The sequence below is a fragment of the Peromyscus californicus genome, unplaced genomic scaffold (assembly GCF_007827085.1).
Source record: "Peromyscus californicus insignis strain IS unplaced genomic scaffold, ASM782708v3 Scaffold_18__1_contigs__length_77618521, whole genome shotgun sequence".
Taxonomy (NCBI): domain Eukaryota; kingdom Metazoa; phylum Chordata; class Mammalia; order Rodentia; family Cricetidae; genus Peromyscus; species Peromyscus californicus.
The window spans coordinates 59,553,233-59,576,064 of NW_026294480.1; the positions used below are offsets into that span (position 1 = coordinate 59,553,233).

At 47.8% G+C, this 22,832-nt stretch overlaps 1 protein-coding gene across 2 annotated transcripts in view; it reads right to left on the reverse strand.

Annotated features, from left to right (window-relative positions):
* Positions 1-1,200: 1,200 nt before the first annotated feature.
* Positions 1,201-22,832, reverse strand: part of Lhfpl2 (LHFPL tetraspan subfamily member 2) — a 154,099-nt gene continuing 132,467 nt past the window's right edge. For both annotated transcript variants that reach the window (XM_052743556.1, XM_052743555.1), the window contains one exon: positions 1,201-4,785. In XM_052743556.1, coding sequence (XP_052599516.1) covers positions 4,532-4,785 — 254 coding nt within the window. In that variant the 3' untranslated portion in view covers positions 1,201-4,531. The remainder of the gene's footprint in view (positions 4,786-22,832) is intronic.

The window sequence follows — 22,832 nt, forward strand, 5'->3', positions numbered from 1 at the left end:
CTGTGTTTTCCAGGACATGTAGTGGCAACACTTCCCTGTAAAGACTAAAGACTAGGCTTGGTGAGAAGGCTCTGTATGTAGGCAACGGGGACCTCTGTTTGAACCCCCATATAAAAACGGGGCACAACTGCTTCTCACCTGCGTTACAGGGTGGAGACATGCAGATCCTGGAGCTCCCAGCCAGCCTGCCTGAAACCTAAATAAATAAAGATAGAGAATGCGAGAGAGACCCTGCGTCCTTCGCTGGCCTTGGCATGTGATCACACACACACACCCCATATGCAGACTGAGGGTCACACACACACACCCCATACACAGACTGAGGATCACATACACACACACACATACCCCATACACAGACTGAGGATCACATACACACTCACACACACACACACACACACACACACACACACACACACACACACAGAGGATCACACAACCCCCACACCCACACAGACTGAGGATGGCAAGCACATGAGACCACGTCCTAGCCTCTGCTCAAACTGAAGTCCTGGTACTTTTTCTGACGATTTACTTTTGAGTACAATATAGTAATGCCTGAAAAGGCACCAGAAAAGCTCCAGCTGAATTGTCTTAAAACCATTTCCTCCAGTGGTTGGGGCCCTAACTTTTATCTGATTTCAGTTGGAAACCTGGTGATGGTCATTTCTGCTCAGCAACCAAAGCATGCACGTGCCCTCCATCCATCAGCAGCTAGGTAGGGGATAGCCGCTCCAGCTCATCCTGACAGTACTCCCGGGAAGGTGCAGCATTGGACGAGCTTATGGAAATGGTGTTTAGCATCATCGAGTTTATGGATCAAAAGCCCAGGTGTTCTGACTTCTTGGTCAGGGTCCCCTCTAGGGACTGTGGGTGTAAAAGGCTCCACTGGACTGGCTTTTCTTTTGAGTATTTTTTTGAGAGGAGAGGCCATACCCTTTGGTTAGCAAATGCTCTAGAGCACTTTCCTGTCTCATAGCTTTAAAGTTAAGATGCCTATAATTGTGTTGGTACTTCTCCAAGTAAGAAATTAAAGGCAACCCATGATGGGGATAAGTTAAGAGTCAGCAGTAGAAAATGCCTGGCTATTTTTCCTGATGTCAGTGTTACAATAAGGTAGTCTTTACATTTTGTCTGATTGGTATTTTTGATCAAATTATGTACACTGCATTAAAGTCAACACAGTCAAACTTGAAAGAATTGAGTTTGCAAAATCTGATTTAATTCAGATCTCAAGCGGGGAGGGAGCACACTGAAAATCCTATGTACAGAATGCTAACCAATGCCAGACAAACAATGCGTTAGTTTACAGTATAACAGGCTGACCACACAGAGGAAGGCTCCAATCGAGTCCATCAGCTCCAAGTACAACTCTGTGTTTGGCTCAAGTGGTGCCGAGGTCCTTCACAGCAGTGCAGGATCCCCTCGGCTGTCGAAGGAGTCTCCCCACGGCCTCAGAAGTCCCACTCATCCCTTGAATTCCTTTGGCCTTGGGGGTCTTTGCTCCCCTAAACACAGATGCAGGCCCGGATTCCCGGCAGCCACATGTTATTGCACAGAATGGTCTGTCCTAAGTCAGACTCTTATGGCTAAGAAAGTGGGAGACCAGCCCTTATTATTACAGTGGCCTAGCGTTAACACAGCCTACAAAAGCTCATGAAGAATAGCTCTTCAGTCTCTACCAGCTACTAGTTATCAGGCTAAGAGAAAAGGCAACATGGCAGCTTCACATTTCACATGAAAGACTAGCATTGACTGGGCCTGGCTTGAGTCTCCCATAAATATAGTGATCACTTCCATTTAGACCCAGGAAAACTGACTTTATACCAGTCTTTTCTTCACATAAGGTTTGTGTAGCATTAAAATTGTTATGGACTAATGACTAGCCATGAAGGCAAATATGTCTAACTCTCCTTTGCAAAACAGAAACATCCCTGTTTTGAAGCGTGTCCAGTTTCCCCAAACAAAACATACATATACCTTTGTTATTGCACATCTTTCAGACAAACTTGTGTATGTGTGATATATATTTAAATATGCTACACATAAAGACTATGGCACTTTACAGAATACATGTTTAACAAAGACCATTGATTACACCACAGATGCTTCAGAAACCCTTCCACAGTTAATGTAATGTTGTTGAATTACCACACAGGTTTAAAGAATCCACAGACTCCAAGTATTTCTGCTTTAGCATTCATTGAGAAGCTGGGTACAGATGCAGTCAAAGTAAGACTTTTCCTGTAGTAGTGATGGTCCTATTGCTAGGAAAATGGGTATAGGCCAACAAGTGGATTTGACGAGCCGTAAGCAAAGTTTCCTTCTCCACTAGCATGATTGTGGATGGGCCCTTCATTCCCTGCACAAGTCTGTAGATTGGTTTGAAGGTCTCAAATGTTGAACTCCCCTTCTCTCTCTCTCTCTGTTCCACTAAGTCAACACTTAGGTAGTTTTCAATAGTGTGGCATTTCATTTGTGCCCCCTTTTTGGTGGGGAGGAGATCTTCTCTAATGTTTAAGTTAGTAAAAAACACTTAAATAATCTGGCAGAGAGGTCACGTTTTCATTTGTGACTGTTAGCAGGCTGACCTAGTCCACTGCCACCTTACCCAAAGAACAGGGTCCCCAGCTTAGGACTAGTTTGTGAAGAACAGGCTAAGATTGTATGTAAAAAATACCGAAAAATTAATCTGGTTCAAGGAAAACCAAAGTATTCTTGTCAGTTTTCCTATGAACAAAACTATACTGCATGCCAAGTACTGCCCAGGTTGGAAACACGTTCCTGTGCAGGCAGAAGAACATGGTTAGGATCTGGTAAATACACAGTGAAGGACGAGAGCCTTTTCCACATGCTGGATGGCCCATGCACTTAGTGATCTGTTCCTGTTTCCTGAGTCTTCCTAGGGTTGCTTAGGGGCCTCCCCCTTCTCTCTTCTAAAGAAGCCACAGGATCTCTACCTTGCTTATTTTGAACACTGGTTCAAAACTGAATTTAAGATCTGATTCAACACCCTTCTTCCCTAACCTTTCTCTTCCTGGGAGATAAGATGGTTTCTGGTATAGGCCAAAGGGCAAATAAACTATAATTAAACCCCAGTGGGCCTAGCCAATCTCTATGTAAGGCAGTTGCTCTGAACCAAGGCTTGGTTCTAAACTGACACAGCTTTGGGTGATTCCCTGGGGCAAGCTTGTAAACTCTGAAGCAGGGTGTGTACCTGGTTGGACTTAGCAAACACTTGCCAGTAGAAGGTGCTTAACTATTTACCTTTTAAGACAAAGCCCTTAGTGGAACATAGCTCTAAAACCAAATGGGTCCTGCACTCCACCTACACTGCTACAGAGGGTCCCTATCTGCAAGGCTTATTATATACTGCCAGGCTCTGGTATTTCTGGCTGCTTTGGTTATATGGATAATTTATGGAAACTGGGTTCAAAGCCCTGAGTCCTTTTTAGTAGTGGTATTTGGTGGGTTTTGTAAGTATGCTTAGGCAGGTGTGCTGAGCTTGGTCCTGCCCCTGCGTTTGCATTTTTTATTCTGTGCCTCCCTGGGGATGGGATTTGATGTAAATCGGCTGTGGCAGTGGTTCGGCGTCACCCAGTCGGCTCTCAGGATCAATATCAAAAGCTATAGAAGCTGCCATGGCTAGCTCCTGCTTCTCTGTGAAGAATGCCAATGGGACTGGGAACCAGCTGACTCTCCAGCAGTCGGCCAACAGAAAGTCCACCCTGTGAACATCTGTGTGCCGCTACAGCTGGTCTGGAGGCTGCCATCCCGGAAGGAGGAAACACCGAGGTTTCCCTGGGCGGCCAAGCACAGCCCCAACCCCAGGAGCAAACTAACTACAAGGAGACAGCTTGGGCACTAGGCTGGCTACAGGGAGCAGGACGGCATCTGCCCGACTGCCAGGGGATGATTGTCTGTCTTCACTCAAATCCTGAGGATAGTTCCATTGATGCCTCTTGCCCTGGAACGCAAGCATGAGTAGTTCCACAGCAGGATTCTACACTGTCCCAGATGAGCCCTTTGGTCTGCTAAGCAAAACCCGGTATCTTGCTGTGACCTTTGGCATGCAACCTGTCATCAGTAAGTCTGTAATCTCCCTTTCAGTCTCCAACTGAAACAACTTGAAAGAACTAGGAAGAAAACCACATGACCCCACCTGCAGCCCACATTCTGAGATGTTCACAGGCTAGAAACCTGCCTCAAAGCACCCTGAGGCTAGCTGGCCTCTCCTCCACGGCCAGAGATTGCTGCCTGCCTTGCTGGATCAGAACGCCATCCTTCATTGAGCCCTGGGGGTACGGAGTGTGTCAGAACTCCACAGTCAGGGGCTAAACCATGTCTTTGTCTGCTCTCGTTATTTGCACTGTAGCCTGCAGGTCCAAGAACTCTGCTTGGTGGCTGATGCTCCTCACGGGTCCCACGAAGGCCTGGGGCTGTGGAATGTGGCTCTCTCTGGTAGGTCAAGACTGGCTCTTCACTGTGTCACAAGTCATAAAGAAAGGTAGCGGCATTCTTGTCTTCCGGACTAAAGGAGGCAGATCAGGTTCTTCCCCTCTTCGATTTCTTCCTGTACCTTGTCACTGGAGGTGGCAATTTCTGCTTGTGCGGAGAAGACGGCGCAGATGAACGTGAGGACGGTGCCCCCCGTGGCGGTGTAAAAGGCCCAACCCAGGGAGCAGTCTCCAGGCTTGTAGGGGGATGCCTGCCGGCCACAGTCTATGGCTTTCTGGCAGCCCCAGCCCGCGGGGTAGAGAATCAGGCCGAGGAGAAGGAACAGACCTGAGGGACAGAAGAGGAAAACACATGAGGCCCCTCAGTGCCTGGACAGCCTGCAGCACCTGCTCCCCACGCCCGCAGCCGCTCCGCAATAGAGAGAGGTGGTATCATTTGTGTATAAGCCTGACCCCGAATATCCAATGCCACCGTGTAGCTCGGGAGGAGGGAGCTTGCCTAGAAGTATTTCAGCCAGTTTGTACATGTAGGAATGTGACTCTACCAATGATTTCTAGAAAAGAGAGTTTCTCTGCATAAGGGGCTACTTACTAAAGCCAACATGGCTTTATAAACACCACATTAGGGTCTGGAGAGATGGCTCAGCAGTTAAGAGCACTTGGTGCTCTTGCAGAGGACCTGGGTTTAGCTACCAGCATCCCCATGGTGGCTCACTACTATCCTTAATGCCAGTTCCAGAGGACAGGACACCCCCTTCTGACCTCCATAGGTACCAGGCATGCGATGTGGTGCACATACACACAAGCAAAACACCATGATAAATACCTAAAAATAAAGTTTTACTAGAATAGAGCCATGCTTATTTTTTACAGACTTCCCATGACTGTGTCAGTGATGGAAGCACAGAGTGGGGTTGCTTTAGAACATGTGACCCGCCAAAACACAAAATAGTTACTCTCTGGCTTCTGTCAGCGTTTGCCAACCACTGGTGTAAAGTAACTCACCCAGAACCTTGTGGCCTCTGTGTGGTTATAGACAAAAGACAGGAGCCTTAACGGAGACTATATCTTGACCTACACCCATTAAAAGTGTTGAACTGCGGTGGTTGCGCACGCCTTTAATCCCAGCACTCGGGAGGCAGAGCCATGCGGATCTCTGTGAGTTCGAGGCCAGCCTGGACTACCAAGTGAGTTCCAGGAAAAGGCGCAAAGCTACACAGAGAAACCCTGTCTCGAAAAACCAAAAAAAAAAAAAAAAAAAAAGTGTTGAACTGCATGCCAAGGGGAGAGGTTGGTCCAAACCTATTGGGAAATAAGTCTGATGTTTAGTGAGCTCTGCCTTGCATAGAGACCAACATGCTTGGCCCCCACTTGACCAGCACCCTTCTGTCCCTTCACTGCTGTGTGGTCACGGGTCACTGTGTTTCTGCCTGCTCTAACCTAGGCTAGGACTCGAGAGGCAACTTTAGGTACAAGATTTTCACTTGGAAGTGTCATCTGTGTGCTGTGGGGGCCCAGCTGGTGCCCACTGGCCTCACCCCAGGCCTGGTCACTCCCAAGTACAAGCTGCTCATGAAGAAGGGGATCTGAAGTCGCCAAGGACACCAGGGCCTTTGATTTTACTTAATAGAACTCCCTGTACAACCTTTATTAGCACCTTTCATTTCAGCTGACGCCCCCGTGCTGGAAGGGAAGGCTGGCTTGTTCTATGCCCAGGACAGCGCTTCAGTGTTGTAGCTGAGGAGATACAGTCAGTACCAGGGAGAGAGGCCTTTGGAAGGGACAGGTGGATGGGGCCATGGCACCGTGGGGACGAGCAGTCCTGAGCAGGGTCTGGATTCAATTCTAGAGCTCACAAGCGGATACAGAAAAGCTCATGTTAGGAGCCCTGACTTTGGAGTAAGGTAGGGTTTGAGTCGAGATCTGTCTTCTATGAGCTGGACTCCAGTTCTTAACCTGATTCTTCATCATAGGAGTGCACCCAGAGGGTGGGTATAATTTTTAAAGTCTGTAAATAGTACTTTCTTAATAAAACAAAACGGACAAATCTTTAAGCCAAATTGAAAGAAGGAAAAACAGTTGCCAGTGAAATTGAAGGGTCACAAGGAGATTGGAAAATCTAGAAGAAAATGGACAAAGAGGATATAAACAAAGAGCTCTCTAGTGAGCAGTCAGACTAATAGTTTCCCAACAAAGAAGAGCCAGTGCTGTATGAATTTGCTGCTGAATTCTACTAGATGTTTACAGGTGAACTAACCCTTTAACTATTAACTATTATAGGATTTTTTTTTTCTCTCTATGAAGAATGCCTTTGGAAGCTGGATGGAATTAAAGCATTTATCAGTCCTGAGAATTTTCTGGTAGAGGGCTTAGGGTGTTAGTATAGGATTGTGTCTTTGCGGACGGGCAGCTGTGATTCTTCCTTTTCTATTTTACCTCCCCCGTTTCTATTGCCTTATTGCTCTGTCTGAGACTCAAGCACAATAGTGAATAAAACTGTAGCAGACCTTTCTCTCTATCCCCAAACTTTGGAGGTAATTTCCCCATTTGCTAAATCCAAACTATTAATACCTAATAGTTTGAAGTGTTCTTCAAACTATTCTGTAAATTACAAAGGGAATGATTATTGCCAATTTCATTTTCATAAGCTAGGATCACTTTGATTCCAAAACCAGATATGAGAACATGCAATGAATGAAATGAAACCATAGACCAAACTCTTTGATGGACACAGATGTAGAAGTTCTCAACTTATCTGCAGATCCAAGGCATCAAGACCATGGTCGTCTTGGTTTAATCCAGGGCTGCGGGGATAGTTCAACAAATGTAAACAATACATAAATCAGATATGGGGACAAAAATCTACACCATCTCAACTGATATGGAAAAGACCTTTGACAAATTTTAACATCCCTTCATGCTAAACTTCTTGAACGAACACACTTCGAATAGGCTACACATGACAAGCTTCTAGCAAGCGTAGTAAATGGGGAAATTACCTCCAAAGTTGGGGGATCGAGACAAAGGTCTGCTACAGTTTTATTCACTATTGTGCTTGAGTCTCAGACAGAGCAATAAGGCAATAGAAACGGGGGAGGTATAAATAGAAAAGGAAGAATCACAGCTGCCCGTCTGCAAAGACACAATCCTATACTAACACCCTAAGCCCTCTACCAGAAAATTCTCAGGACTGATAAATGCTTGAATTCCATCCAGATTCCAAAGGCATTCTTCACAGAGTGAGAAAAAAAATCCTATAATTCAAATGAATGCACAAATGACTCCAACTAGCCAGAGCACTCACAGAAGGAAGAGCAAGGCTGGAGGCACCACAGCACCCCATTACACTGCGGGGCAGTTCGGGAGGGACCACAGCACCCCATTTCCAGTTATACTGCGGGGCAGTGTGGGAGGCACCACAGCACCCCATTTCCAGTTACACTGCAGGGCAGTGCGGGAGGCACCACAGCACCCCATTTCCAGTTACACTGCGGGGCAGTGCCCAAGGCACCACAGCACCCCATTTCCAGTTACACTGCGGGGCAGTGCGGGAGGGACCACAGCACCCCATTTCCAGTTACTTCAGGGCAGTGCGGGAGGGACCACAGCACCCCATTTCCAGTTACACTGCAGAGCTGGACTAACTAACAACATGCAGAGACTAGGGTAGAGGACGCAGAGACAACCCACACTACAGCTACTTGATTTCAACAAAGGTGTCAAACACAGAGAAAAGTTGTTCTCGTCAACAAATGTGTGGAAACTGGACACCCACACGTGGAAGAATGAAAAGTCCATCTCTACCTCTCATCTCACTTCATACAAAAGTTACTTCAAAGTGGATCAGAGACCTTAATGTAAGGCGTGAGACCAGAAGGGGAAACACTTCAAGATACAGGCACAAGTCTAAACTTTTCTGAGAACTCCAACAGCAAGAATTGATTAATAGAATTACTTGCAATTAAAGAAGCTTTTCCACAGCAAAGGACAGCCTGCAGATGGGAGACCATTTCTGCCTGGTATTCAATGGGCAGAAGATCAATCCCAGATCATAATGTAAGGTACTCAAAAGACTAAATACCAAATAATGTTGTCAATAAAAGAGCAAATGAATTTTCAAAAAAGGGGTTGGAGAGATGGCAGTGGGTAAAGGTGCTTGCTGCCTGAGCATGAAGACCCCAGTTTGGGTGCCAGCACCCACGTGAAAAGCCAGGTGTGGCTACTCCTGTACCCTTGCAACCCCAGCACTGTCCGGGACAGACAGGAGGACCACTGCGGCTTGCTGGCTGCCAGCCTAGCTCCAGGTTCAGTGAGACACCCTGAACTAGAGCGTGATAGGGCAGGGCCCCCAAAGTCCTCGCGGACCTTGGCACGCGCCTGCGCATGCACAGGTGCTCCACACACAAAGTAAACAGAGTCAGTGCTTAGATACCAGGGCAGTGCAATCCAAAACTACACTTTGAGATTCTATCTCAACTCAGAGTGGCTGTCTAAGAAAGCAAATGCTGGTTAGAGATGGGGAGATCCTCTGGTGGGAGTGTAAAGTACTGTACACATGAAAATGACATGCAAGTTTTGCAAAAGAACCAGAAACAACTACATATGACCCAGTGACACCATTCTGGCCAGCATCCGGCAGATACGTGCGCTCCCATGTTCACAGTGACACTCTTCACTGTAGCCAGGTGGGATGGCATCAGATGAATGGATACAAAAAGTGGTATGTATATAAAGAATCAAATGTGTCGTTTGCAGGAAAACGGCTTGAACTGAAGATTATATAAAGTGAAATAAGCCAGATTCATAAATATAAATATCTCATTTTTCCCCACATGGAACCTAGATTAAAATTGGACATGCCCACAGATGACATGAAAGTATAAGGTAGGGACAGTTTGGGAAAAGGAGGCGGGGCACGGTGGCATGCACCTTTAATTCCAGCACTCAGGAGGCAAAGGTAGGTGACTCCTTGAGTTCCAAGCCAGCCAGGGCTACACAATGGAGCGGAGGTGAGCAAGGTGGTGTGGGGATGTGACCAAAGTGTGATACACATGTATGAAGTATTATAACGAAGCCGTTATTTTAGGAAAAAAATGTCTACATTAAACGAAGGGAACAGAGACCAACAGCTGGATGCCAGGGTAAAGCCATCAGCTCTCCAAATACAAACAGAAGCACAGCTGGAGGACAGTCACCTTTCATAAAAGGGTCGCCTCCGACTGGTACATTTCAAAAGTTCGAATAATGTGGGGAGAAGAAAGATCCTGGCTCAGGGATAGAGTTTAGACCTCTGAAAGGATATTCTCCATCCGAATAGAGCTTTGCTTGGTGGAGACCTAACATCACTTTCCTAGTTCTTAAATGCTTCCAAAGCGACTAATAAACCCCAGTCAACCCCGAAGAAACCCACTGTGTACTTAAGGAAGCCTCCCACAAGACACCGAGGAGATCTGGACAGTTTCCTCCCTCCAGGTCCTAAGTGGCTGCCCCGAGAAGCCACACACCACTGCTGAACCTTTTATGGTCTCCGTGCTGGCTCACAACACCTCTTCCAGCAGGTGTGCTCTGGCAGGCTCCAGGTGCAGGCCCGAGACAAGGGCTGCGCTTCCGCACGGAAGACTGAAGTGTCCCTATTAACCATCAATTGCACATTGCATGTAGCACCCTGTTCTAGGCTCAGACTCACTGGAAAGCATACAAAATGTATTAATGTGGCTGATGAGATCCTATTAGGAAAACAGTTTAAAAAGATACCTTTCCGGGCTGGAGAGATGGCTCAGAGGTTAAGAGCACTGGCTGTTCTTTCAGAGGTCTTAGGTTTGATTCCCAGCAACCACATGGTGGCTCACAACCATCTATAATGAGGTCTGGTGCCCTCTTCTGGTGTGCAGGCATACATGCAGGCAGAACACTGTACACATAACAAATCTTTTTTTTTTTTTTTAAGATATCTTTCCTTTAATAGCATCAAAGCCCCCCTTTGCAGCCTGCCAAGCCCAGCCAGGAAATATGTCTTTTCGTTCCTTAGTGCAGGGGTGGTTCCTTTCACTACAGGCCATTTGAGAGCCTCAGGGTTGCTACTGACTTAATTTACGAATAAAGGTGGCAGGAAACCTTATCACAGGAGGGTGTCAGGCTCGAATCTATCAAAGCCTCAGCCAGGATATAGGATCAGAGAAGAGTCTGCACGGGAGGGTGATTTAAAGTGGGCTGTGGTGTATCCACCGGAAGCACATGAAGTGTGCAGCGGCAGCAGCTTCCGCCTCTTCTCCCAGCCTGGCTCCGAGAGGCCTGGTGCCTGGCTGGGTTGTGGCAAGACCAGAGTGGGGCTCCTCGGCATGCCAGTGGAAGGGACCGCTCTGCCCACTCTGCCCTGGCTGGTGGGCCTTTACTCAGCAGAATCATCAGTAACGTGGCCAGGGCCATGAAAACAGAAGAATTAGTTCTGCTTGAGGGACAAAGGTCCTTCAGGGAACTCCTAACATACACACATTCATATACACATATTCTGTGTCTGTCTATCTGTCTCTCTCTCATACACACACACACACACACACACACACACACACACACACACACACACAAAAAAAAAAAAAAAAAAAAAAAAAACTTTTAAAATCCCAATTGTCAGCCGTGTGTGGTAGTGCACACCTTTAATCCTAGCACTTGGGAGGCAGAGAGGCAGGCAGATCTCTCTGAGTTTGAGGCCAGTTTGAGCCTGGTCTACAGAGTGAGTTCCAGGACAGCCAGGACTGTTACACAGAGAAACCCTGTCTCAAAAAAAGCCAAAACAAAACAAACAGAACCAACTGTCATTTCTCTGGGTTTATGTAAGGCCCTTTATACCAAGAAATTCCAGAAAGTTGGTGCTTCTGGTAGTGGTCCCGTCACATGAATGCGACACTTGGCTGTTCCCCACAAGAGCCAGTGTGGTGAGTGTAGCCCTGGGTTCCCCCTGTCCTCAGGATGAGAGCAGCTGCTGTGGCAGGGGTCCAGGGACCCTTGCAAGTGTCCCTTAGTCACAGTATGTTTTGGAGCCGTTGTGAAGGGCAATGGAGAATGTCCACTTGCTTTTTTCTGACTAGAACCTTAACATGGTACCTGGTTGGGCTGTGGCAAGACCAGGAAGAAGTGGCAGAGAGAATGAATGTAGCCAGCAGCGGAAGACCGTGGCCTGCATGGAAAGCTCTCACCTGTTGGGGACCTGTGCTTTGGCTAGACCTAACAGGACAGTGTCCTAGAAGGTTCCATTTTCATGATAACTAAAGGAAGTCCTTATCCTGTCTCCTTTCTTGCTAACAGCTTCCCAGTCCACTGGACAAGAGGGTAAGAAGATGGTGGCATCTGCCAGCCACTGGTCACCACAGTGCATGGCTCAGACTTCCTGCTGGGAGGCAATAAAAGTGGAGAGGAAGTGGTGGTTAGTTCCTTGAACAACTACTCAGATGCCACCTCAGGCTGGAGACAGAGTCCTAACCACCTCACTGTTGGCTGTCCTGACGGGACACCCCAGTGTGACCCCCTCCTCCACTATACCCTCAGCTGTCTTAGTCACATCTTCTTGGCAGTTTCACTGGGTTTAAACTCAATTAGAGTGTGGACCCCATGAAAGTACCAACTGTGCCTTAACACTGCCCAAGGTACAGAAGATGCTAAAATCAAAGGAAGCACACAAGAAGTGTAAAGCCACTGTCATGTGTCCTCATCAACACCGGCTGAGAGAAGACCAGCTGCAGAGTCGTGTCTTAGGATATTTCCTTACGTCTGCCTCGAACTGAACACAGGCTGTCGAGGGTAAATTTCAGACCCCTCGGGTGGGAGGAAAATGGTTTTCGGCCTTTCCCGTACTTGACTGTGGAAAGACTGGACGCTGTTGCACCAAGTCTGAAGACAGCCACTCAGGCTCGGTGAGTATGGAGTGCAAGGCACAGGGGACCAGAGTGTGGCACGCAGCAGAGGAAGGGGGGGCTTGGTGGCCATCCAACAGCCTCTCCTTCGCCTCTTTGACACCCCGCTTCCGACCAGTCACATAACGCCACACTGCCCCACCAGTTGGCAGGTCAGGGAGCCAGGCCCAGCCTTCTCTTTGTGGATCACCCACTGCTTACACAAGGCCGATTCCCCCCGCCCAACAGTGAACACTGCAGTCCTGCCCTCTGGAACGTCTGTCTGTGCAAGCTGAATCTCCACATGGCATTCCCTGCTCCTCAGATGGCCTTCACACGGAACACCACAAGCTGTCTAGAGACCTGTTTGCAGAGTAAATTTTCTAAGAACAGGAATGAAAGTCGGCTACCTATGGAGCATCACAGTGAGACAGAACACTGACCACTTCCTCTAAGTCATAATCCAGAGACCTACTGTGAAGCTACAGGGCACCCTAAAATCCCCCGGAGAAGGGTGGACAAGGGGATGCCAGTAAGTGCACACTGGGGGCTTGTCCTTGCGCAGTTGCCCACGTTGTTGAGGGTCATGTGGTGTGTGTGTGTGTGTGTGTGTGTGTGTGTGTGTGAGAGAGAGAGAGAGAGAGAGAGAGAGCGCATATGCCTGTGTGTTTGTAGCAGGTATCACCGAGTTTCAGTCTTTCAGCACCTCTGGGCCAGAGACAGTCAAGAACTGGATCAGACCATATAGGTTGCCATTTCCCAGACAAGGCACTCTTGTGCCAACTGCACTCAACATCTGCCTAGCAATGTCCCCATCATCTTACTCCAAATGTCACCACTTCCTGTTAGGACGACTTCTCTATTCTTTGCTGCCCTGTGGACCTTCCTTTTAGCCCTTTCTCACACTGTTAATTTCAGTTATTCAACTACTATACACCAAGTTACCAACTGTAAGTCATTACTCTCGACTCTGGAGAGAGTGCAGTCTCTGGTGTAGGCCTCTGAGCTGCTTGAATATATAAAAAATAAAGTTTTATTCCTTCTGGAACCTTCCATGTCTTGCACACAAGTGACACATGCTCATAAATGTTTGTTGACTGACTCAATGTCCTAATGAGACATCATAATTGGGTTCCCATCATAAATAAACCTGCTGAGTATGTCATGGTTAACACTGAGTAACCGTGGTCAAAAGTTCATGGTATTTCTGAAACAGCCATCAGCTGGAACACAGCAGACCATCTAATACTATCAAACAGCCAGTCCCTGTCCAATGTCTCTGAAGAAACACAGAGGTGTGGTGGGGATCTACTCTGTGGCGTTTTCCCTGTCTGGACTTGAGACCTAAAGAAAGCTTCAGGCCTGGTCTATGCTGACTCAGCTCAGATTACCACCACACAACAACAGAGGCCCATCACTCTGGGTCCCTCACCCCATGTGACCATCAAACACGAATCAAGTCAACCAAGGAAGTAACTGACCTCCCGAAACCGGTTCCATTCTGGGACACTGCTCAGAAGTTGTCCTAAGCCTGTGAGAGGTATTCCCTTCAGCTGCCAAATTCAGCAAGGGCTGTCAGTACTAATTAAAGAGCCAACCAAGACAGGACTGGGATTCCCACCTGCAATTTGAGTCCTGGGCCGGTGTCCTCCACACCGGAAGCTGCTCTGGCTTCTCTCTTCCAGGACGCCGTACTTCCTTCCAGGCCTTCCCCAAACCCACATGCTGAATGCCTGTGGTCCTGCGACTCTAAATACTGCCCATTCTCCCGCCTCCAGGTCTGGGCCGCAGCGCTGCACATCCAGCTGCAGGTGTGGACGTCTGATAAGGAACGTGAGACTACTGACCGAGCCTAACTCTTGTGCCTCAACTTAACCAACTTCACCGGCACAAACTCAAGTTCAACTCTTACGTCCGCTCAGCGCAGAAACCTTGGTGTCGCTGACTCATCTCTCTGTCACTCATACATTAGTTTCAGGAACAGCGAGTCTCTCAGGGACACCCGCTGACCTTATTTTAGCCTCGCTGATTGCCTGGAGCGCTCTTTCTCTGAATTACCTCCTGGTCAATTTTCTCTTCCTCTCCAAGGCATTAGTTAGCCTTATCTCCTCAGTGACTCCTACTCGATGACCCATCTGACCTGGGCAGTTTCTCCTTACTGCTACGGAGTACTCCTGGCTTTTTCCCAAGCCTCGGCTGTCTTATCCATCCTAGCCATTAGCGTCCTACACAATTGACTTACTGATGTGAATATATGCTTAGTGAGTATTTGCTCACTGAATGGATGAATGAAAAGTAGAATGGTAAGATTCCACTGCACTGTTACACGAGGCCATCGTGGTAAGTTCTTGCCAAGTTCTTGAAATAGTTGGAGGAAGACTTTTTCAGTCGGTAACATGAACCCCAGAGGTGGGCAGTTTGGGCCAAAAGGAAGCCTGTGTCCGGGCCAAACCACTGGCTGGCCTCTTTCTTGTATAGAAGTCCTTTTCCCAACTACAGGAAAGGGCTCTTTGTTGAGAGGCATACAGAAAAAGGCAGTCAGTTAAATGGAATTGATTTTCAGTTATCTAGAGGCCAGTCTCACATTAACCACAGAACTCAGAAACTTTCTAGCTATGCCCGGCTGCTGCAGGAGGGCCAGGGCACTCTGAGAGGGGAGCAGTGGGGGGTGGGGGGAGCTGTGGGGGAAATGACGGGGCAGAAAGACAAGACTATGTGATAAGAAGGGCCAGGGGAGGGGGTCCCAAGGAATAGCACGAGCTTGGGGTCAGAAAGACTTCCCAGGGGGCCAGACAAGAGCAAATGATCACCTCTGCTCAGCAGCCTGAGGACAGTGCAATACACAGGTATGTGTGGGTGTGTGTGGGTGTGTACAGCAGAGGAAGATCACGTTTAGTGGTTTAGGGACCATCTATTTCACTCACGTTGGTGTGAAGAGCACCCCTGGGCCGGTTATCATTTACCTCTATGCTTCCCCCTTTTATTTTTATTTTTCTCCAATTATGTTGCGGGTCAACAGCCAGGAGTCATTCAGCAGTCCCCAGGAGCTCTCTTTGGGTCAACACCTGTCCTTAGGTGGGGGGCCATTTTCGTGGGTCAGTCCCGGGGTGGACATCACAAAGACTGACAAAGGCCCACCCTAACTGACCACAGCCCCTGAGGTTTGTCCTCCCACAGGCACAGGAGTGACCTGTACGCATCTCACGGGCAGTGCCTTTGGAACATTCCTCATTAAGATCGCCCTCCACCAGGCCCAGGCCCTGAGGAGGCTGCGTCTAGTCTGCCTGGGGAAGAAGAGGCAGACATGGCAGAATTTGAAAAGCAATTCAAAGGCAAAAGCTTTGAATAAAAGTTATGAGTGAACCGTTAGCCAACTAGTGGGGGGGGGGCAATGTATTCATTTTGCTCAACTGAGGACCCTGGAAATAACACAAACAGGGTGAGAGCTATAATCTGAAAATAAAGGATTATTCTTTAAAATGGATATATCTGGTTCTATGAATTCTCACTACACCGGCCTCAGCTTTGTGTTCTGCTGTGGACCGGTGGGGATCTTAGCAGAGTACACTGGTACCTGTTCCCAGGCAGCAACTGTGGGTCGAGAGTTCTTCAGGAATCCTCTGGCGGATGTGCTGAGGAACCTGTGTAAGGGGGGTACCTGAGGAGCCCAGGCATTTGTAAGATAAGAGGGAAGGAGGCTGCTTTGGAGTTTTCTGTCCTCTCACTGTCTAGCTGCAAACGACCTACAGTTGTGTTGCTTTTGAAAACTTTTGAGAGTTTATGCATTAAGGCAGGCCAGGGCCTGGTTTTGATGTTCAGTAATAGCCTCACAGACCAAAGCAGGGGGTGGGGGGTCAGAGGTTACCAGTAAGGAAATGGGCTGTCAGCTGATGGCTGGCGGGCCTTTGTGGAACGGTACTGTCTGCCTGTCAACTTGGTATATGATTAATAACGGGAAGGAGAGGAAAAGAGGAACTGGGTGATACTTCGGATGTTAATAATTAAAAACAATAATAAAAGGGCTTGTAAGTAATGCTTACTCCATCTCCCCAGAGGTATCCAGTAGGCTTGCTCTTTCTACTAACAGCACTCCCATGGTAGAGTAATTGGCAAGGAAAATGGAGTGTCAGGGGCGGGACAGGAGGACACAGCAACCAACACCGAATTCTCTGGATGACAATCAGAGCACCACAGTAAAACGCCCCGAGGAAGCTGCTGGTGTAATTAGGAAAACTAATGGCTACTAATTAAGAGTTATCGGATGCCCTTGGAGAATGTGGAGATGTGAAGGAAGATGGGGTCTCTCCACTGTCCGTGCCTCCCTACATCACTCCCAGCACGGACTTAGCAGCAGCAGCAGCAGCTTCCACTCCAAGCTGGGGAAATGCATCCCATACACCAGCTTACTTCTTATTCCCTCCCAGTGATGGGGAATATTTCCTGTTCAGAGAGAGAACCTGCTTATTGACTGCAGGCAGGTAACTGGGAGAACTTTACAAAGTATTTAATCAATATTTTACTCGTCAGTCACGAAAGACAGCTCCTGTTTGGCAATTCAAGATAAGCTTGCATGGTGCTGGAGAGATGGGTCAGTGGTTAGAGCACTTGCTGCTGCTGCCTGAGTTTGGTTCCCAGTACCCACATCAGACAACTCACAACTGCCTAGAACTCCAGTTCCAGGGCGTCCGATGCCCTCTTCTGACCTCTGCACACATGTGGTCCACATACGCACACCAAGGCACACCCACATACATATAAAAAGAAATAGCGTGTCACTCTAAAAGATACTTTTTTTCCCTCCTTAGTGCTAGAGATTGACCCCAGGGCTTCATGCACACTAAGCATGAACTCTTGGGAGCTACACGCCCCCCATGCCTAAAAGACACTTAAAAAGATCCAAAACCCCTTATGTGATTGAGGGTGAGAACTTCCAGACGGTAAGTGAACTCGTGCCCACTAAGGTCTCCAGGTGCAGATGGTAAATCATTCCCACGACACACCAGATGTCACCTCTCAACACCGAGCCACTGGGATTGGCCTAACAACAGAGCCACTCTGCACTGGGACTTGAGTGTGTGGACACAGACAGGCACCGTTTTGTCTTTCTTTCCTCTGTTTATTTGCCTCAGTGCTGGGGCCAGAACAAAGGGCCTCATACATACCAAACAAGCTTCAGGACCACTGAGCTCTAGGGCCCTCCCTCGGTTTTCTTAGACAGGATCTGACCATGTAGCTTACACTGACCTCGAACTTGCCATTCTCCTGCCTGAGTACTAGGATTACAAGTATGTGCAGTTTTTTAATACTGGCTTTAAATTCTCAATATGTGTATTTTTAGGGTGGGTGAGAATGTGTGTGTGTGAGAGAGAGAGTTTGCAATTTTCTTTAGGACCTTACAACAGATCCTTTAAAAACTACATCCCAGTCTCTGATTTCCTCACATTGACAGCTGCTTGGTCTGTGTGTGTGTTCAGGACTAGTCTTTTACTTCATAATATGGTTGGGTTTTTGGCTCCTTTTATATATGATGATATACGTTTATACATCTTTATGCTTCTTTAGATACAGTTTATGAAATGGTAACTCTCTAATACATCTTGGAAGCAGGAGTTCAAGAAACTTGTAGATCCCAGTCTACAAATATGTGTACTTAGTATGTATCTAATGACATCTCCTTGGATTGATGTTTCATGCTGGCCTGTCTCATAACACATATTTTCTACTTCCAATCAAGGGATTACTAAAGGCTGGTCAATCTGTAAATGTATCCATTAGTGGCATTCGTTTTTCTTAAAACTGTGTGTGTGTGTGTGTGTGTGTGTGTGTGTGTGTGTGTACTGGTACCTTTGGAGAGGCCAGAGATGTTGAATTCTCCTTGGAGCTGGAGTCACAGGTGGTTGTGAACCACCCAATACAGGTTCTGGTAACGGAACTTGGGTCCTCTCAAAGAGCAGCATATGCTCTTAACTGCTGAGCCATCTCTGCAGGTCCAATCTGTGACATTCTTAAATTGATTCAAGCATGAAACTGATAACAGAGATGCTATATCTACTTAGAGCAATCAAGAGCCCCCCATTGACTGAGCCAAGTCCTGAGCTCATTTGAATGGCTTCTGTCCCAAACCTGAGGCCGGAAGTCCTCAGGGCCTGGCTCTCACCAAGAAGGAAAGCTGGCATGTACTCACAATTCTCCTCTCTTTGGTGAGCTTTGGAGTGGCTCACCAAGGTCACAGTACCTTCTTGGGATAAGGAGGTGACCGTCTCAGGGGTAAATTATGGCCAGGCTCTTTTGTTCCCCAAGTCCCTGATTTCATTTCTCTCCTCTTCCTTAGTGAGCTCAGCTTTCTGACCCTTGGATGAATGAACAGGGAGAAAAGTATACATGGTGCCTGGGACTAAGCTGTTCTAGGGACTCCATCCCAATGCTGCTGTTCTATTTCACCCTATGGGAAGAAAAGCAGCGAAACCCATCCCGGACGGCAGTCATGGTGCACCTCATACCCACTCACTCATGCCTCCCGGACCCTGGTTCCAGAAGGTCAATCCTGGATAGAACTCGTGACATCTGACATGTCCTCCACAGCGCCAATCACATTTGGGTTCATGAAGGAAGGCTGCCTGGCTTGCAATGGTGGTGTTTCACATGCCCACCCCTCCTTCTACACACGCTCATATTTGTGAATACAAAGCCTGGGTGGCAGCTGGTGCTGCACACGCCCAGTCACCATTCACACTCAGATTCACCACAAAGGCGGTGTCACAGTTACCAAAGCCAAGCCTTCCTAGTCCTCTCACATTCTTTTACCCCCTTTTCGTTTTTCCCCAGTCTTCCCTCGCTCTCGACTATTCTGTCCACCTTTAAGGAAGCAGAACCGAACATACCAGGCCCTTCATGGCCAAGGCTGTATGACTGACACCCTCCACAGCAGACCTGCAGAGGCAGAGGCCAGCCCATAGTAGTCTGTCTGGTCAGAACGGTGGGACAGGTCGCTGAGGATGTCCTGCTAGGCTGAGATCACACAGACAGACAGAGAGCTGGAGGGAGTCGAGGGGATGAGAGCCAAGAGACAGAAAGAGGCTTGTGAGAGAGGACTGGAGGGCAGCGGACAGACAGGCCCAGCAACCCTCATGGCAAATCTCAGTAGAACGGTCCCTGCCAACACACCGAGCCAAGTCCTGAGCTCATTTGAATGGCTTCTGTCCCAAACCTGAGTCACTGGGGATTCCATGGGCTTCAACGTTCACCCTCTATGCATTTCCAAAAACAAACTGCTCGATGCTGTCATGGAAAACGTGGATCTCTGCATTCTACGGTTTCACTGTGGATTACATCCAGGTCACAACCCAAGGAAGACAGCTGGCAAAAAGCAGGCCTGCTGGCTGGTTACCCAGCTTTTGTAATGAATCCCAGAGGAATCTGAACGCATGTGTGCTGCGTGCGGGCTCTGCCAAGTCCCGGCCATGCTCTCCTCTAGTGCGGGCTAGCCTGGAGTCTCTGCAGCCACCTGCAGGCGGACTCAACTGTGGACACTGCCTCCAGGAAGAGAGCCTAGGGAAGTGGACGTGTGGGAGAGAGGAAGACACGGATCTGCACTCCTCTGTTTCTGGGGACTGTAGTCTAAGAAAGACCTAACGGTCCAAGACCTCAGGTCGGCTCTCCACCTGCGCCCTGCAACCTCATCCCAGGCAAGCAATCGAGGAACCAGAGCGCAGTAGCATGCAGAAAATACAGGCCTTGAAGACAATAGGCTAATTCCAAAGGTTTGTAAAAGATGACCTATTCCTTAGAACACAGATACTCTTAAGAAACATAAAAACATCCCAAAACTTGGCAAGAAAGAGGAAGCACATTCATAGCCACCATAGAGCTACCATGATTTCCTAAACACCAAACATCATGCTTGTCTTGCTAACATATTGTCTCCTTTAATTCTCAAACAACCTTGAGCTGTACGCTATGATTACACCTGTTTCCAAGTGAGCAAACCTGGAGCTCAGAGACGTGGGCTAACCTGGCCAGTGTTTCACAGTCCCAAGGTAAGTCCTAACTCTAGAGATGGCTGACTGTGGAACACCAAGCCTTCTGTATGAAGGGAGGAATTATCAGCTTCCTGGCTACCATTAGGTCAAGCCTTGAAACAAATCCTGCATTTTCAGCTAACTGGAGTTGTCGCTTTTAAAGTACCAGGTAGAAATTTCTACTGAGGTGGAATCTTCCACACGTAACTCTAAAGCCCAAACATCAGTATTTTAAAGGTATGCTTTGTTCTGAGACAGGGTCTTGATATGTAGCCCAGGCTAGACTTGAGCTTATGAGCCATCCTTCTGCCTCCCTCTCCCAAGTGCTTAGATTACAGACATAAGCCACCACATCTAGTTCATGATTTATATTTCTATATAAGCCTGTGGACTATTTATTTTTTAAAATTAGGTATACCTAGGAAATATGCTTATGTCATCTCATAGTTTTATGTCCAGTCAGTCACTTCTTAAAGTGTCATTTTGCCACAGGGTAAGAAGAAATTCTAGCCGGGCGGTGGTGGCACACGCCTTTAATCCCAGCACTTGGAGGCAGAGCCAGGCGGATCTCTGTGAGTTCAAGGCTAGCCTGGTCTACAAAACAAGTTCCAGGAAAGGCGCAAAGCTACACAGAGAAACCCTGTCTCAAAAGGAGGAGGAGGAGGAGGAGGAGGAGGAGGAGGAGGAGGAGGAGGAAGAGGAGGAGGAGAAGGAGGAGAAGGAGGAGGAGAAGAAGAAATTCTACCCCAGCACTAGCTTCCTTGATCTCCATTTGTAGGTAGACCACAAGGGGGCGTAGTAGAGGACCGCCTCAGGGCAGACATTCTCTGATGCTTCTACAGAGGCTGGTGGAGAGTGTGACAGCCAGTATCTCCCACACTGGTGTGGCTACTTTGGTAGCCAGATATTCCAGGACCAGGCCTGCCGCCTACACAGGGTTGAACTGCCTGCTGGGGACCTCCATCCTAGGAGGAGGAGCCCCCGAGTGAGTCCCTCTAGCAGACATGGGAACATGGGAAGAATAACTCATCCACAGCCATCCCCCGTGGTGCACTGTTAGCCCGGCTATGGACAAAGAAGCATGCCTTTTCTATATTTCAGACCGTCACCTTAAGCCTGTGCCCCCTAGAGAGCAGAGTGCTAGACAGGAAGGCCCTCTGCCGCTTGCCAACTTAAAACTGTGAGTAACCTCAGAATTTCTGAAATGTGCCCAAGTCACGGGGGTGGACAGAAAATTCAGATTTCTTTAGAAAGCTCAGACTTTTGGAACTGCCATCTCTAGCAGGCTGGCCCATGAGGTGTACTACCTTTTTGACTCTTCTCAACCACTCTATGCAGGCAGGGAGGGAGGTCATAAGAATTCACTGGTGTGAATACACACTGAACTCTGCGAAAGATGTTTCTTTGCCAATTGGGAGAAGCAGCAGACAAGGGCATAGAAAGGTGTGTTGGGCTAACTCATCCTCAGGGATGGAGTTTACTGGAATAACCCTTGTTAAAAACCACACGTGAAGCTGTATGTGATGGCCCATGCCTGTAATGCCAGCACCTAGAAGCTGAGGCACGAGGATTCTCTATGTTCAAGGAAGTTTTTGAAATAGAAACATAAAAACAAAACATGCTGCATGAAAATAGTCTTCAAGACCAAAAAAAAAGATAAAGGATGCCACTACTTTGCATCCCAAAACTACAAAAGACATGTGTTGGAGCCCAGATGTCTCACCCCATGTTATAAATGGCCAGTTTTTTTTCTTTCCTTTCCTCTCCTTTCCCTTTCTCTTTCTCTTTCTCTTTCTTTCTTTTTTCTTTCTTTCTTTCTTTCCTTCCTTCTTTTTTTTTCCAGAGCACAGATATTTCTGTGAGCTTCTCAGGGGAAGAGCTCTCCCAAGGACGACACATCATGAGTCTCTCAGCATGGAAGGTCTATCGGACCTGGTTGGGATGTCAATCCTTCCTTTCTGGCTAACCAGGGCTCTTCAAGAGAATGAGTGAATCCTGGGTACAGGCTATGTGTTTAGATTGACTTTTTAAAACCCATTGGGAATACTTCAGGAACGTTTTAAGACAGACACCTGAGGCAGTATGTCCGAGGACAAAAACTGAAGAGAGAAAGGATCCAAGCCCTCTGCCTTTAATGTTTCTGTGAGGTGAAACAGAAAGGACAGACTTCAGATTTCAGACGTGAGTCCAAAGGCAGAGAACTCCTCAGAATTACACCCCAAGATTAAAACAAACAAACACTAAGGTGACCTCACAGTCTAGTCTCCCCACTTTGCACAGAGAGGTGGTACTCTGCCCCAAAGTGGATCTCCTAGCTAGTAGCAAAGATGGAAGATAGAAACTTGGTCTAGCAGATTCTGAGTGTCTACATACATCTGCCTGGGCCATTCCTGGCACAGCGGATCCTGGCAGGTAAGTAAGTGCCTGAAGACGGCCAGGTCTGGCTGAGGAAAAGATTCTGTCATCTCTTA